The sequence below is a fragment of the Prenolepis imparis genome, unplaced genomic scaffold, assembly GCF_030444845.1.
Source record: "Prenolepis imparis isolate NDT839.2.m4 unplaced genomic scaffold, iyPreImpa1.0 SCAF_6, whole genome shotgun sequence".
NCBI lineage: Eukaryota > Metazoa > Arthropoda > Insecta > Hymenoptera > Formicidae > Prenolepis > Prenolepis imparis.
The window spans coordinates 12,592,748-12,611,979 of NW_028141164.1; the positions used below are offsets into that span (position 1 = coordinate 12,592,748).

The 19,232-nt window shown below is 30.1% G+C and overlaps 2 protein-coding genes across 3 annotated transcripts in view; both read right to left on the reverse strand.

Moving 5' to 3' along the window:
- The window catches only part of For (cGMP-dependent protein kinase for), a 57,422-nt gene that overhangs the window by 17,462 nt on the left and 20,728 nt on the right, over nt 1–19,232 (reverse strand). The window contains exon 2 of one of the 2 annotated variants that reach the window (XM_083040814.1): nt 8,110–8,276. In XM_083040814.1, the coding sequence (XP_082896940.1) occupies nt 8,110–8,276 (167 nt within the window). Of the gene's footprint in view, nt 1–3,772; nt 4,988–8,109; nt 8,277–19,232 lie in introns of those variants that run through there. The other variant, XM_083040816.1, reaches the window with a different exon arrangement.
- On the reverse strand, nt 10,585–15,336 carry LOC145937636 (uncharacterized). Its single transcript, XM_083040817.1, has 2 exons — nt 14,535–15,336; nt 10,585–11,322 (listed from the first exon to the last, which is right to left on the reverse strand). Exon 2 carries the CDS (start codon nt 11,076–11,078, stop codon nt 10,794–10,796), a length of 285 nt encoding a protein of 94 aa, XP_082896943.1. The 5' UTR covers nt 11,079–11,322; nt 14,535–15,336; the 3' UTR covers nt 10,585–10,793.

Here is a 19,232-nt window from a genome sequence, read left to right on the forward strand (position 1 = left end):
CCTCATAATATTACATTTTACAGCTGTTGATTGATTATAAAGGGGAAAGGATAGTTTTCGGCGTTTTTTAGAAGTGTATTAAAAAGATCTTAAGTGTTATTTTATGCAAATATGTTTTTATTTGCATAAAATAAATGGCATCTAAAAATTTTTAGCGTGTGTTTTCTTGCCTCTGACGTCACGATTCCGACATGGTCGGCAAGGTACCAGGAGCCTTAACATAGTGTCTCTAATAGAGAGAAAAAGAAAAAAAGAAAGAGTAATAATAATTAAAAGATGCATATTAAACATATTAAGTAAATTTTCAGAATTGTTTTAGAAATATTTAATTATCAACAGCGATTAGGCTCCGATTTTATAAATAAATGATATAAACGATAAATTTCCGATTATATTTTAAGAAAACATCAGGATGTGGCATTTTACGTTAAATACCTTATAAATCGTCATCAATTCGAGCGTATATATATATATATATATATTTTTTATTCATGTCATGTATTATTGATTTTCGTAGAGCGATTTCACGGCGCGAGTAACACGAGATAAATAATATATCTATAACTGTGTAAATCGTGTAAAAAATCTCTTCGGGTATGTCCATATGCGTTGTATAACATTGAAACGTGTCGTGAGCACAGGATTGCGTGTACAAAGCGAACGATAAAATCGCTTTTCTCGAGCAGCCGAGCAGACGAAGAGTCCATTTCGCGAGATAATCCGGTTTCGTGCACTAAAAAATATTACATCGAGGTCAGCTTGACGCGACATCGGTATATCCGAAACCTTTGTTCTTTCCACGAGCGTTCAAGAAAATTGCGGATGTACATATGTATATATATATATGCGTATATATGTGTGTGTATATGTATGTGTCTGCGTGTGATTCGCCTCGCGTTACGTTCGTTCTCCGTATATGTCGGAACAATTATATAAACGAGTATCTTTTCTCGTATACATATTTAATTGTGAGACATAACCACGTCCGGCAACCATGTACAGAGTGTCTCGGAAGTCGGGGTACTTTCTCTTCTTTTGTAAAAGTGCATGACTTCTTTCGAGAAGTGCACTTCTGCTATATTTGTTCTGGTATATTTGTCTGATCGCTCTAATGATATTAAAATTATATTTTTTAGACGATGTGTAATTTGTGATAAAACTAGATTTTTATTTAGTTTTATGTCCCGTGCATAATGTACCTATATAAAATATTTGAAGAATTATAATATATATTGTATATATTTAATTATATTACATATAAATAAAATAAATAATATAATTATATATAATAATATATAATTAGATATATAATATATTCTATATATTAAACATCAAATTTATATATAAATAAATTTTGTGTTGTAAGTAAATTATAAATGCACGTTTCTAAATGGATAACAAAATCTTATATTAAAATTTTAATTAAACAATTTTTTTTAATTAAAATATATATTTTTTTAAATTTTAGAATTTTAAAAACAAAATATTATATATTTAGGAAAACTTTAAAAAACATTATCAAAGTATTCGTAAAAAATGTTCAAAGATCTTGAAGAAAGATGGTTTTCAAGCAAATTTGAAGTCAAGAAGAACAAGAAATTTTCCTTGTTAATTCGAGATTTGCATGGAGTGTGTTCGCGATTTTATAATCATTTCGTATATGAAATACATTCTCGTGCTAACGTTTGTTTATTCTTGAGAAATAGGGTGAAAGACCATATCTTACTGACAGTGTCCACATTAGTGTCAATCAAAATTTAAATGAATCTTCTTAAAATATGAAAATTATATGGTATATTATTTTAACACATTTCAATAAAATTGTTATCAAATGTAATTATTGTTAAAGTGAATAAATAAAAATTAAAGCCATATATAGTAATAAAAAAAAAAAACTTGTCAAACAAGTTTGAAAAGCATGCTTTGTTTCCGGGTCACGTCCATTTTTACTAAGAAAGTAGGTAAAAGATATCTACAGAAATGATCGATTAGAGGCGAAATTTAAACTGTATAGATTTCACTAAAATGTATTTTTTTAATAATATAGTATTAAAATTGAGCAAAATAAAAAGGCAAAATATTGTGAATAAATTAATTAATATAATGTAATTAATATATATTAAATATTAATATATAATGTAATTATTAATGCCAGTAATATACCTATGTTATTTTTTCAGTATTATTCCTAATTATTATCAACAGTATTACAGTATTATATATAGTATTACCAAACGCAAAGTGAACGTAACATTGACATTTGATAGCAGCTAATATAACCAGTTTACTTTCGTTGAGTTGTGCATAGAACAAAGTGTAATATGTAATATTAAAATCAATCTAAGTATAAAATAATTGTTATATTATTGCTTTATATATTGATAAATTTTTAATTTTTGTACTTATGCAAATTTTAATTTATATAAATTTTATTAATAATTATTTTATAATTATTATTATTTTGTTATTAATAATATTTATTTTAATAATTCATTATTAAAATAAATATTATTAATTATTATTTTTATATTAATTAAATTTTACTAATTCATGTGTAAATTTTTGTATTTTTTTATATAAATCTTACAATATTTTTTCTTTATTATCATTTCCTATATATTATTTAAAAAAATAAGACTGAGACATATCACATTGACTATATATTTAATCAAATATACCCGAATATCTAATCTAACACCTTAACACATCGATAATATGATCTTTCACCCAGCCCATAAAAACCGCGGACTTCCACATTGATGCAGTGTTATATCCATGTTTGCTGTTATTTAAATAAAATTATATAGATGATCATCTAGATGAAATTTTAGCATCATCTTATCTTTATATAGAATATAGATAATAAAAGTATGTATTATATTTGCATCTAAGATGAAAAAAAGTGTTATCTTTACTAAACTATCTAAACAAATGTTCAGATAATTTGGTCTAGAGTTATAGCACATAAAAACACTCAAGTAGTAGAACTTAAGCATGCAGTAATCGATAAAAATTTATAAATAAAAGTATATGAATATATATTTTTATATCCCTTTTATAATTTACATTTTTTTAATAACTCTGTTTACTTAAGGCTCCTGGGTGCTCACCGCGGCCATATTGGATTGTGACGTCAGAGGCGAGAAAGCACACGCTGAAAATTCTTAGATGCCATTTTTTAATGAAAAGATATTTCGATTAAACAGCACTTCAGATGGGTTTAGCACACTCTTAAAAACCCCCGAAAACTATCCTTTTCCCTTTATAATCAATCAACATCTGTAAAATGATCGAGATATCAGACTTTGACATGCGGAATGACTGCGCATGTGCAAAGACCAGACGGACTGGGCTTCATAATATTACATTTTACAACTGTTGATTGATTATAAAGGGGAAAGGATAGTTTTCGGGGTTTTTTAAGAGTGTGCTAAAGCCATCTGAAGTGCTGTTTCGTCGAAATATTTCTTTATTTCGAAATGGCATCTAAGAAATTTTAGCGTGTGTTTTCTCGCCTCTGACGTCACGATTTCGACATGGTCGGCAAGGAGCCAGGAGCCTTAAGCGGTTTTAAAAATATAATATTATCTGCAAGTTATCTAGATGAAACGTCATATAATTTTATCTCTCATCTAGATATACTTAAAACAAAATCATCTTCATCTTATCTAACAATAAGATGAATTTACACATTTTCATCTCATCTAGCTAATTTTAAAATCATCTAAGAACAAGACTGCCGATATCCCTTATACATCCTCGAAGAAAATACCTTCGCGCTGGCGTCTCTTTACAGGCTGGGGCGCGCCGGTGCGTCTCCTCCTCGCGTAGGTGTGAACCGGGACTATCAGCCTCGGCCTCGGGATGAGAAAACCGCCCTGAGCATTACTGGGGGCCGACGAGGACGGCGGCTGATTCACCTCGGAGCACTCGCTGTCGATGGTGTCGGTGCTGCTGGATCCCCTGGACCGCGCGTCCTCGTCCCTCGCACTCGGAGAAGGCTCCTCCGGCTTGCCCTCGAGCCTCGACACCACGTCGACGACGTACGCTCCTCCGAAGCGCTCGTCCTCCTGCTGCTGATGCCTGATGGCCGAAGCCGGAACCTTGTCCGCGCCATTGCTGGCCCAGTTGACCCCGCACTCGCGCCAGCTGGCCTCGTAGAGCAACTCCATCGCTCGACCCCGGGTCGCGTCCGGGTCGAGCAGGAGTTCCGGGTCCTCCAGGACCGCCCGGCCGGGATAACTCCGAACCTTCATGACCTCGAGCCTCGCTAAAGTCCTTCCGAGACTGAGATAGGAGTGGAGAACTCTCGCAGCGGAGCTCTCGCGGTAGACTTTCGCCGGTGGTTTTTCCCGGACTGCTCGAGACGCGCAAAGGTTACAGGCCGATCATCGCTCGGGGTTTAACGCCGTTTCTTCCTCCTTTTGTCCGATAATGTCTCTTAGACGCGCTCGAAGAAGCGCAACAGGTGGGCGCAGCAGGTAGGCGCAACAGGTGGGAGCATTCTTGACAGTTGCGCTTTTTTTCGCTCCGAAACGGAGCCTCGAGGAAGAATCTCTCGCGATGATATCTCGAGGGAAGAGAGAAATCCACACAGTTATCTTCGAGAGCTAAATTCGACGAGCACCGTGTCGTTCATTCGCAACATCCGTTCCGCGACAGCATCCGGCGCAGACGAGCAACTCCGGCCTTTCATTGAAAATTCTCGGACGCAGGATGCGCTTCGTATACTGTTTTCGCACTCGGGGACATTCTCCGTTTGACAGCTGTCAAAATATCGCCGACAGCTTTCCTTGGGATCCCAGGTTGACAGGACGTTCTCCTCTTCTTTGAGCGATCGCAATCATCACTTTCGCGAAAAAAAAAAAATAAATAAATAAAAACGTCACACGACGCGTTCCTTTTTAAAGGAACCCACGAGCTATACGGTATATCCTGTCGAAGGAGGGACACCGTAATAACGTTCGCGCGGCGTCGTCTGACGCTCACTGACAGTATTCGCGACTGGTGAAAAGCGTGCGCGCGCGAGATAGAGAGAAAGAGAAAGAGAGAGAGACCCCCCCTCTCTCGCGCGAGTCTCCCCCCACCATTCGCGCTCGTGAGAGAAAGGACAGCGGTTCTCATTTCGCCCCCGCACTCGCTCCCACGATGTAATAAAAGCGCACAGCGATTGTTTTTTTTTTTTTTTTTATGATCGCGAAGATCCGGGAGTGCGAGATTAGAGGAGGGTCCTACGCTGACTTAATTAACTGTGTGTTAATTCGGCTGATTTTACGCATAGTCGTTTTTTATCGGGATATTTTTTGTTATTATCATAAATTTAGAATAATTGGAGAAACTGATGAATTTTATGGATTTTTTAATGCGCAAGCCATTTCAAGTGGTATTTCTTTGAATTTTCGAAATTAATTTTGCAATACTTTCGAAGCTTTCTATTTTGTAAAATTTATAATAAACATTTGTTACGGTTATTAAGTACAGATTAATCATTGCGGATAAACATAATACTTTTCGTATATAAATATAATGAAAATAATTTAAGAAAGAGAATAAGAGAAAGAAAATGTCTATTATATTAATTATACAAAATTCAATTTTTCTAACATTTTAATTTTTTATAAAAATAATATTTACTTTTATGTGTATATGAACGGATGAGGGATATTAGTGCACGATATTTCATTTGATTTCGATTTTAAAAACTTTGTCATATTTTAATTCTAGATATTTAAATAGATATATACGAATTTATATTTATATTCATCGAACAATTTTTCTAACATAGATATATAAAAATAATATTTATTTTTATGTGCATGTGTATGAACGGAGGGATATTAATGCATCATCTTTCATTGATTTTAACTCTTGCTTTCGATCTTTAAAATTTTGTCATATAAATAAATTTAAATATATATATTATAAGTAATATAATATATAATAATAAAAATAATATATAAATGATAAAATTACTTAGGAATTCTAATTTATAATTATTAATTAATTATAATTATATAATTAATAAAAATTATAATATATAAAACAATATGTAAATAATATATATAATAATATATGTAAATTTTAATTATAGATATTTAAATACATTAATTTAAATTTACGAAACAAAATATATCCATTCAAATTTTTTGCGTGTATAATAATAATAGAAGCGAATATCAAAAGATACTTTATTAAAGATACTTTCGTATAGACTTTAAATATTTATAAGTATACGAGGCGAACCGATTACGTGACTGCAACCGACACGGATGAGTGATAACACTAATAATCGGATCAGTTGAGAAAAAAAGGGAGAAAAGCGACGCGTATTTTTTTGTGAAAGTAAGACACGGCACGTCAGTCATTACGAAATCGGTGCTTTGTTCGGTGGAAATCGAATTCCGGGAGAAAGAGAATTATATGTCGCAGTTCATATAATCGTGTTTACATAAATCCAACTTCGCGCTGATATCCCACGGATCGTTTTTATCACACGATTACTCCGATATAATTTTTTTTTTCCCTTGAAATTCGACTTCCGGCAAAATCAATTTTTGTTTTCAATTTTATAATTAAAATAAAGCGCTATACAATTAAGGCTCCTGGGTGCTCACCGCGGCCATATTGGATTGTGACGTCAGAGGCGAGAAAGCACACGCTGAAAATTCTTAGATGTCATTTTTTAATGAAAAGATATTTCGATTAAACAGCACTTCAGATGGCTTTAGCACACTCTTAAAAACCCCCGAAAACTATCCTTTTCCCTTTATAATCAATCAACATCTGTAAAATGATCGAGATATCAGACTTTGACATGCGGAACGACTGCGCATGTGCAAAGACCAGACGGACTGGGCTTCATAATATTACATTTTACAGCTGTTGATTGATTATAAAGGGGAAAGGATAGTTTTCGGGGTTTTTTAAGAGTGTGCTAAAGCCATCTGAAGTGCTGTTTCATCGAAATATTTTTTTATTTTGAAATGGCATCTAAGAAATTTTATGTATTTTCTCGCCTCTGACGTCACGATTTCGACATGGTCGGAAAGGAGCCAGGAGCCTTAAAATAATAAACTAGTTCCTATAATTTTGTAATTGGAATCTTGTTATTATATATTTAATTATTTTGCAATCTTTTTCTGTGCATGCAGAAATAAATAGTTTTGCAGAAAAAAATCCTACATAACGCGATTATTTTTATCCAAACACGAAAAGATTATTCAAACAAAAAAATGCGAAACTCTCAAGTTAACGTAATCTTCCCGCGATAGCGATAAATTTTTGATTACAACAAACATTTTTTAATGTGAACGTAAGCTTGAACTCAATAATGAATGTACGTTTAATCGCCTCATATTTAGCTATTCTACAACATATATAAAACTCAACTAATTTTTGGAAAATATATTGCGATTATTTTCGCATAAGATGAAAAGTTTCACGTCAAAAGTTTAAGTGCACTAGGTTGATTTTATATATACATATATACAGTTTATTAGACATTTTCGACTTGTTTTTATGTGTTAAAACCATTATATCAGTTTGGCATTAAATTCAGAGACACTCTATATATATAAGAAATATATCTCGAAAAATCCAACTAACAGCACTATTTATAATTTTTTTTTAAGTTAGGAACATATATATCATATGCAGCTCCAGATGAACAAATAGTATATATATACGAGAAACATTGATTTTAAAATAACGCGGCTATATATTACTATTTTTGATCCTTAACTTTTCATATACTAGACAATTGAAGCTGCATAAATTTTTTTTGAGGATATATCGCAATATATCTGTTTCTGTTTTACTTTCTCTATGGAGATATATCGCATTGTCTCATTTTATTAATAAATTAATTAAATTTTAAGAAGCAATCCATTTTTTAAAAATATATATGCTATCGGTAATTTATAAATATTTATTTCTTCTTACGTCATAAAATTTATTAATATTATTATTTATTTATTAATGTTATTTGTTTAATATTTATTAATATTTTCGCGCATTATTATTGCTATATAGTACACATCAGAATATTGTTTCGACGAAACTATCATATTTCATAAAGATATATGTATATATATGATTGTATTCACTTACCCTCCATAACAAATACAATAGAACCGACATCGCCCTCTTGTATAATTATCGAACCAGCCGGAAACGTAACAGGATACATACAATCGACGATCTCTCGGATTTGCGTGAGCTCTAAATTTTTCATGAAGTCGTTGTCCAGAATGGCAGTCTTGATTAGTTCGCGAGACCTGGAAACACAGAAGCAGATTCACTATTAAGTTTCTTTCTTTTGCATCAAACGGAGTACACTGTAAAAAAATTTAGTAAATTTACACAAATAATAGGTGTAAAAATTACATGATTAGTCTTGTAAATATAAGAAATCATGTAATTATACAGAAATTATGTAATTCCACAAAATTATGTAGATTTGTCTTTTATTATGTAAATATATCTTCTTTTATATGGAAACTTACGAAATAATATGATATTTTAAAGATTTTATGTAATTATCTAAATTTTTGTAATATTACTCAATACAACAGTAATATTCTATATATTGTGTTTAATAATATGTATAATAATAATATGTTTAATAATATATTGTGTTTAATAATATGTTTAATAATACAATTATAAAAAATATTTTTACATTATCGTTTTATAATTTTACATACATATTGTAAATTTATTTTTGCAATCAGCTTAATTACAAATGAAGGAATTAATTTTACTTGTATATACTGCAAATTTACAAACGCGTGGAAATTTACAATTATTATAGTGGGTCTTAAAATTACCCACTATAATAGTTGTAATTTTACACAAAATTTTTTTACAGTGAATATTCTTACAAGAAAATGAGAAAATAAATAATATTATTTTTCATAGTCAAGTGTGCAAATTATATTCGTGGATGTAATTGTAAAAAAACGTGATACGATATTCATCGAGTGTAAAATATAACGAACGCGGTTGAAATCTTATCTAAAAGTACGTAAAGCAAGTATAAGGCATAGATTTGATAAATATTGTATCATGTTTTCCTTATAATTACAATGCATGAGTAACTTGCAGTGGGCGCATTAAAAATTTTTTCTTAGCTGTAGATTTCTTAACAAATCTGGAATTCTACAAATAAAAAGATTTTATGATAGTAGAATAATGGAAAAATATATAGAATTATGATGGTAGAATAATATTAAAGTAATATTAAAATAGTTAAGCAATAATATATTTTATAGCTGCAGACTATGCACAAATCTAAACTTCTTGACAAATATTTTCTTCAAAGAAAAAGATCTTACAAAATTATAATAATATTAAAGTATAATATTAAAATAATTATGTATCTAATAATATTATTAGAAACTATTATAAGATTAATATTAAAATAATTATATGTACAATCTCGATCTGAAAAAGAGAATATATATTATAGAGAGAGCATATATATGCGAAAATTTATTCTATCATTAACAACTGATTAAGTAAGTTAAAATTTCTTATATACATATATGTATATCGCATATTATATGCTTGAATCGTATCAATTTACATAAAATAATCATCTATTTGTAATAAATAACAAAAACAGTTTTTAGAATAGAATCTATTTTATGTATATAAATTTATTCTGCATAATTTTATTATATTTTATTTACAAATTATATGTCTAATTACATTTGCACTTCGATAAATATATGTGTATTTATGTAATAAATATTTTCCGAAATATTAATATATTAATTAAATATATGTAAATATATTAAATATGTAAATATATTAATAATATATTAATTAAAATAAATTGCATCTTACTAATCGATATGAGAATGGTCCAAAGGAAGGAAAAAAACATTCAAAATAATTAAAGAAGAATTTAAAAACAATTTTGTTGCTTAATATCTATATACTTGGTTCTTGTTAGTTCTTTTCATGCCTAATTTCGTATGAAAATATATTATTAGTAAACAAACGTAAAAAAATTTCAAAGTAAATCAGCAGCAGATGAAACGGAAATGAGGAAAAATAGCGCAGACGCAAATTTGCAAATTATTGCAAAATTGGATATTACAGGGTGTCTACTCAAATCTTGTAAAAAAATCAGAAATGTATATAGATGCAGCTTTTTAAAATAAGTTTCTTTATTGTATGCGTTTTCTAATGCGTTTCCTATATTCATACAATTGCAAAGTTATCAAGAGTATAGTTTTACTAGCATTTAATATTGATTCATTAATTGTAAAATTAATTTGGACATTAACAAAGTTTGATATATCACTATATCTAAACGTTAAAAATATATGCAAAATTATAAAACAAATAATTTATTAAAACATCTTTAAGAAATGCTAATTTATTAAAATTAATTATTTATTAAATTATTTATTAAATAAATAAGGAATACTAATTTATTTAGATATTATCTATTAAAAAATTGAACAATTTTCTATGAAACTTACACAAGATCTTGATATTAAAAAAATCGTCAAATAAAAAGATCACATAAAATTTCAATAAGAATTTAACTATTACAAAGATGTGTTATATGTTTCTTATAAATAAGAGTAAAATCACCAAAGGACACACAATTTTTTAAAAAATACCCCGAATCCTGATCCATGAGAATTCCCTGATTTTTCAAGATTCAACAAAATTCCCTGAGAATACCAGGTTTTTAAGCTTTTTCCCGGAAACATACACCCTGTATTATTTTCGGGATGAAAAAAGGATGTCGCGCGACACATCCAGGGCATCAGGATCTACCTTTTCGGCTTGGTGAACTTCACCACCGGCCTCGCCGTGTCATTCCTGAGGGGTTCCGCCGAAATGGCCTGCCGTTTCAGTCTCGGATTAGAATTGACGTTGGACGCCATCAGGCTTAGATCGACAATCTGCCGGAACTTATCGATCTCGTTCTGCAAGTAACGGATCGTGACGTCGCGCTCCTCGAGCGTCTTTTCCAGCATCTCGACGGTCTCGTCGCGACGTCGCAAGGCCTCCGTGCGCTCGTACAGCAATCGTTTCAGGTCACGTATCGAATCCATTCTCCTATCTCGCTCTTTCTCTTTCTTTCTTCTCCCGTATAAAATCCAAATGACACTCTCTTTCTCTCGTTCAACGATATCGCGCGCGAGCCATACACGAAAATGTCACTCTTTCGTCGTCCAATGAATGTTTCACAAGGCGCGAAAATCAAGGGAAATGCATGTATGAACGCGTAAATATTGAAATATGTATATATATACATATATCTAAGTGTATTCAATTCTCAGTCCCCATTATTTGAACCTAAGACGATAACAGTATTAATATTTCTGTATGAGTGATCTAGTCTTGATCATCAATCTCGAAGCTTGAAATTTTTGTTCAGAGTATCGATATGATTAATATTTTAAGCTTAATATTAATTGCAATTGTCAATTTTTAATTTTCAATCGTCAATTTTCAATTTCAAGTTTAGTCTGTTTGACATTTGTTTTGTTTTATTTGATGTGATCGACTTAAAATTTTTCAAAATATCGATATAATTAATATTTTAAGCTTAATATTAATAGCAACGTCAATTATCAATTTTTAATTTTCAATTGTCAATTTTCAATTTCAAGTTTAGTCTATTTGACATTTGTTTTGTTTTATTTGATGTGATTGATTTAAAATTTTTCAAAATATCGATATAATTAATATTTTAAGCTTAATATTAATAGCAACGTCAATTTTTTAATTTTTAATTGTCAATTTTCAATTTCAAGTTTAATCTATTTAAGATTTTTTTTTTTTTTTATTTGAGTTATTTGATATAATTGATTTGAAAATGTTTAGAATATCGATATAATTAATTAATATTTTAAGCTTAATATTAATAGCAACGTTAATTGTCAATTTTTCAATTTTCAATTTTCAATTAAGTTTAATCTATTTGATAATGAGATTTGTTTTGTTTGATTCATTTGATGCGATTTATAACTCTAGCTTTACATATATGTATATACAAGTTACAGTAGAAACTGGAAGCCATCCAAAGACATAAGGCATGGATTGAGAAATAAATAAATAATAAATAAGTATATAATTAATTAATAGAAATCTGGCTATGTTCCAAAGAGAGAGATATTTTCTAATACGTTCAAAAAAATTCTGTGATCAAATGTAAAATATAATCTGAAGAGATACCAAGTCTTTTTTTATTTCAATTATAATTGATTTGAGTCATATTTTACTGAATACTTTTTTACTAGAATTCTCTCGAGAAAATGTCAGATTTTAAAAACAAAAAAACTTTAACTCGTCGGAAATTTTTAATCTTGATCATCAATCTCGAAGCTAACGTTCCAGTTTTCAAAATATCGATGTAATTAATTAATAGAACTCTGGTTATTTTCTAAAGGTATTTTCTAATACATTTTTCTAATACAAAAAAAATTTCTGTGATCAAATATAAAAAGATAAGCATTTGAAGAGATACCAAGTCCACTTTTTTATTTCAATAATCATTTATAACTGATTTGAGTCATGCATTATTGAATACTTTTTTACCAGAATTCTCGAGAATATGTCAGATTTTTAGACAAATTTTTAGGAAATTTTAAAAATTTCCATATATTTACATTAAATATTTAATACAATTTAGACAGTTTTCAATTTTAATAGTAGCATTCTAAATATAGCCGGGAGCAAAATTTCAGTTTCTCATCGCGGGTCCAAGGCGATTCGAATGTTTAACACAATTCAGACAGTTGTCAATGTTAATAGTATAGTTCCAAAGATAGCCGGCAGCAAAATTTCGAGTTCTCATCTAGTCGAAGACGATTCCAAAAGCTAGCCAGATATATTTATTTCCTCAGTGTAATAAGCCAAAGTTAGAAGCACCAATTACATAAGAAGTTGGAAAACAGGTCTCTCTTCTTAAAATAACAAATTTCCTATACTTTAGGAAATTTTTTTTTTTATAAAATAAGGATAGCTAATATTATCCTGAAAAAAGGGATTTTTGGGGCATTGCTTGAAATAAGATGCATTTATAAATTTAATTTGCACGCATCTAAAATTTTTATAACAAAATTGCGATTGCAGAGAAACTTGCCTGTAATCTCACGAGAATATTAGCAGATTGTAAAAACTTTTATATCTTGTATAATCGTCTAATAATACGTTGCCGGGATATACAAAGATATATTTAACTACTCGTTGGCAATTATATATTGCGATTAAAAAAATGTGAAGGAAATAATCATTTGTCTTCGATACTTTACGCGCTAGTAGTTTTTCAAGTTCAGTATTTCTTCACATGTTTTGTAATAAAAAAAAAAAGTTTCGTTATTATATGCAATGTAAGAGAAAAATGCAAATAAAACGATTCTACGAAAAGTGAAACAGGAAATTAAATACATAAATTGATCTCTATAAATCAATAAAAAAAAATATTGAAAATAATCTATTCGAAGTATTATGATTATTTATTATACATATATTATAGTTGAATATATCGTATTATATATTATATAGTTGAATATATCATATTATATATTATAGTTGAATATATATGTTTATTTACATGTATAAATTGAATTGAAGAATGATTGTAAAAAGCCGTATTAAAAAAAGCTATCATTAGACTTAGATGATAGATAAAATAATAAAGATATTGAAGCGAATATTACTCTTCTCAATCTGCTCCAATCAAAGCAATCTATTACTGACGAGTACATTAATTCACTCTTCTTGTTCTTTTTTTTTTTCCTAAATTATTATTAAAAAATGTACACATGACACACAAACGAGGCTAATTATTATAAGCTGTAATAAAAAATTGACGTCGGTATCCCAAGAATGAGATACATGTAACCGGGGTATTCCCTTAGTTTATCAAGTCTCATCGCACACAGAATCTCCGCCGTCTCTTCCAGACTTTTTATTAAACGTTGCTCAATTTGGCGGAGGCCACAACGCTTCGTTCAATCTGTTTTAATCAAGCGATCTACAATATAACGAGATCGGTATCAACTCACTCGCGTGTCTCGCGTGACATCTCGCTTGTTACAACCGAATCGAGAAGTATATATCGTAAAAAAAATCGTACAAAATATCGAATATGATACGACATCGAAGAAAAAATCCGCTTTGGACATTGAAATCTATCTTGACTATCTATCTTGAATCTATCAATTGGAGACACGTGGCTTTTTTTCCAACATATATCATTAAATAGCTAATAGCTTTACACTTTATCCATCAGTGTTACTATATATGATGTTATTACTTAGAGACGTTTCTATTGCGTCATCGGTGAAGAAAACAACCGAGTTAGGGTTGGGACCAATTAACTTCTTCGTGGGAAGAAAAAGGAAATTCATTTCCTTCGCAGGAAAAATCCCTTCTCTTCCACAAACATCGGTTAACTTCAATTATTGTTCATGGGAATAATTGTGGAAGAAGAAATCGCGAATTTAACGGTACATTCTGGCTCTGAACGAGGTATAATAATTTCGCTGACACGAGCTCACCTTCCTGCTATGCAGAAGTTACGCGAGAGAGAACCAATTATCAAATTTCCATATCAAATTCGACACAAGTAGATATATATAAGGTATAATCACTCTCGCGCGTATGTAACGTCGAAATTGGAGTCCCACCCGAAATTATACCGATTTTACACTAATATTAATATCGAATCCTCGGATTCGAAAATCCAGCTCGGAAAACGAGGCGCGAACTGTCACTCAGAAGTGATAGGATCGAACTGACACTGATCGAAGAGGAGCACGCGGGACTAACATAAGTGTACGTATGTATATGTATATATAAGTACGCGGAGGAGCCGCACTCTTCTTCTCTTCGGCTTCCGTCTGTGTATAGGACCGGCAATGACTAACGATCTCGTAACACGCGGGCCGGCTATTTTTACGTTTTAATCACGAACGACTCTCGCGGCTTCTCCTCCAAACTCCCGCCACCGCGTTCGGCAGCCAATTAAACAAAAAAAAATATGGTCTCTCTCCTTTCACCGGTTTCATCCGAGTCTTTCCTTCGGCCCTCCGATCGTCGTTCCTGGCTACGATCACCGCTACGATCGTACGTGCCGATCTATTCGCGAATATACGTGCGTTTACTACTGTTGCGTACTGACAATGGCGTAGGAGGAAGGACCTCGATCTCTATCGAAGGGCAACAGGCCCACAGTTGAAAAATTTGTGCTAAATTTAACAAATATCACATGTCCCAAACGATCCACAGAAATTTTTGTGTTAATTTAACATAATACGGATATGTTAAATGATGACACGAATATTGTGTTAATATTTTAACATAAAATTAATGCAAACTTCAAGTAAACTTAAAATAAATTTTGTGTTAAATTAACATAGTTTTAATGTAAAAATTAACTAAAAAAATTTTTAATTTTACATTTTATCATCCCCACTTATATTATAAAGTAAAATTAACATTTTTTTTCTGTAAATTTTAACAGATAAATCTTGTCACTAATAATATCGAACATATTTATTGTGTAAAATTAAAAGTAAATACACATTGTGTTATTTTTACACTTTTTTCAGTTATTTTAATAATTTAACATTTGAGTTCAATTAACACAACAGCAATATGTTAATTTAACACATGAATGTGTTAAATATTTAACACAAAAATTTTAACGGGGACCATTTTTAACAAGAAAACACAAATTTTCCAACTGTGCACAGTTGAAAAATTTGTGCTAAATTTAACAAATATCACATGTCTCAAACGATCCACAGAAATTTTTGTGTTAATTTAACATAATACGGATATGTTAAAAGGTGACACAAATATTGTGTTAATATTTTAACATAAAATAAATGCAAACTTCAAATTTTGTGTAAAATTAACACAGTTTTAATGTAAAAATTAACTAAAAAAATTTTTAATTTTACATTTTATCATCCCCACTTATATTATAAAGTAAAATTAACATTTTTTTTCTGTAAATTTTAACAGATAAATCTTGTCACTAATAATACCGAACATATTTATTGTGTAAAATTAAAAATAGATAAACATTGTGTTACTTTAACATTTTTTTTTAGTTGTTTTAATAATTTAACATTTGAGTTCAATTAACATAACAGCAATATATTAAACTAACACATGAATGTGTTAAATATTTAACACAAAAATTTTAACGGGGACCGTTTTTAACAAGAAAACACAAATTTTCCAACTGTGCGAGTTTGTTACGAGCGATTTGAAAATTTGATACAACATCAAACCTGTATACATTTTTTTTATTTTTTAATGCTTTTTATTTTAGGGATGGGGAGGTTTTAAAATCCCCCTCTCTTTCAAATAAAAAAAAATCAGTTTTGCTAATTTCATAATTTAACGTCTACTGAAGATGTTTTAAATTAAATGTTGAGGATGTTTTGAAATTCTTGAAGATGTTTTAAAATTAATTAATTTTAATTCAAAAAGAATCCAAGGGCAATCATTTAAGGCTTCTGGCTCCTCGCCGACCATGTTGGAATTGTGACGTCAGAGGTGAGAAAACACACGCTAAAAATTATTAGATGCCATTTCGAAATAAAAAGATATTTCGATGAAACAGCGCTTCAGATGGTTTTAGCACAATCTTAGAGTACCTCTCGAAAATCCCTTTCCCTTTATAATCAATCAACAGCTGTAAAATAACTGTAATATGAGGTCTAGTCCGTCTGGTCTTTGCACATGCGTAGTCATTCCGCATGATAAAGTCTGATATTGTTGTTGATTGACTGTCAAAAGAAAAGAATAGTTTTCGAGGTATTTTAAAAGTGGCTAAAGCCATCTAAAATAGTGTTTCATCGAAATATCTTTTCATTTAAAAATGACATCTAAGAATTTTCAACGTGTGCTTTCTCGCGTCACAACCTAACATGGCCACAGCGCCTCTGACGTCACAACCTAACATGGCCACAGCGAGGATCCAGGAGCCTTAAATAATGTAGAGAAAAAATAAAAAAAAAAGATATATATATATATAAATAAAAAAAATTCTATATAAAAATAAAATATCTCTATTTTGTGGTAGATAATGATATATATATTCTCTTCCTAGATTAAAAAAAAAATATATATATACATTTCTTCAAGATTTTCGAATCTACTCTGTAAAAAAATTAAGATAAACTGTATTACGCCACTGGTTACGCTTTGTCAGTCTACTTTGCGTCGGCGAAATGTGCTTGGAGCGATTTATTATGCCTCGTACCCGATGCGTCCTACATACAAAACCGGCCTTTAACCGAGTGCGGCCCTGATGGCTTCCTTGACTTTGGCACGTCGATGTTAAACGCCAAGAAAAAAAAGGTGTTCCTCTCTCTTACAAAGCGTGAGGAAAAACAACCAACAAACACATTTCCGTATGCGATTCTCTAAAGATTTTCACTGATTTACGATCTCTCTCCCCCCTCCTACTATTTATTCGAGGCTTTATTTCCGAAGATTGCGTTATATCGCGGAGGAACAGATTGTACAATTCATCAAATCATTTTTCTAACGAGTCTCCAACAATTATCGAGTCCGTAATCTTACGAATATAACTGCCTTTGATGACGATTTATATTTAGATATCGCAGAATTGTGAATATTGTAAAGTTGTCTTTTTTCTAATCAAAGCTTCTCGTATTCACTTAAGTGAATACGAGAAGCTTTGATACGATAACCGGTTTGGATTTAATAACTTGCAACAAGTTGTGTTACCAAATGTGTACGCATATAAATAAGAAATGCTAAATTATAGCTATTGTGCATTTTGTTGACACAAACCGTACGAACATTATAAAATGTAAAAAAAAAATCATTGATGGCACAGATTATTATCGCTTTTATTAGCTATGTTAATATGTTAAGTTTTGTGTATTTAATAACATGCAATTCAATATATTTGTTTTATAATATGCATAAAATTCAGATTAACATTTTGCTATCATTAAATTTTATATAATAATAAATAAGTAATAATATAATATAATAAATAATAAAATTTTAATACGTACTAGATTCGATATTATAAAAAAATATTTATTATATACTTAATAATATATAAAATATTTTATTTGTATTTAGAACTAAAGATTCTAAGATTCGCGCACGATAAATGCATGGAAAATGTTTTGAATTTGATATAACATTAATTAATAATTGTTATATACACTATAATAATAAATATAACATATATTTAATTATCAAAACTAATTTCACATTTAATTTCAAAATATTTTATTATTTAAACCGTATAATTAATCTGACAGAATTTTTTTATTCTATATGTTTCTTAATGAATTCTTTTACCAAAAATACACTTGCATAATTGATTAGAATCGTAATTCAACTCGCAAAACGTAATGAAAAAAATTCAATTTACATGTGAAAAATTCTTTATCGTTATATATTAAATTGAAAGAACAAAATTTCACATCGATCAAGTCAATAATTAATTGCGTAAGTATTTTCCAAACTGTCATGAGAACCGGTAATATTCAAGTAGTAAAACTAAGAACTTTGAATTACACGTTTTCATATGATCGCTTATTAAATAATATAAGTAGGAATTAGGGTCGCGCGAATTATTTTTTTTTCTTAATAACGAGTTTCCTTAACAAAAACATACACGAATGTGATTATAAATCTTGCCTCATTTTCAAAAAGGTATCTATATGAATCGCATGTATACATATAAAGTCTGTTTTGTCCGATATATGTATATATAATAATCAATTAATTATCGGGAAAAATAGCGATTTTTGTAATTTCTAATTTAAATTCCAGATCAATGTAAAATATAATATTGTTTGTTTGTAATATTATAATTGAGATCGTAAAGATCTCTCTAAAGAATATTTTTGAACCGTGTAAAACGAGCTTAAGCATATATGCGGGATCGAGAGCATTATTGGGACGCTTGAATTATTTAAGTCGCGTATCGGAGCCTCTCAAAAGTCTCTTCGTGCGTTTCTATTTCGCAATCATTATTCTACGTACTGTCTATGCAAAAGCCTCAAGTAGAATAATGCCGGGATTCGCGTAACTTCTTGAATAATCACGCGAGATTTTACGATAATAAAACCTCGCGTGCATTGTACGAGACATGTTTACTTATGATAAGTTTGTGTATTGTCCTATATACATATATATTGTATCATCTGTATAAATAGAATTAAATATAAATAAAATTGATTTTTTTTAAA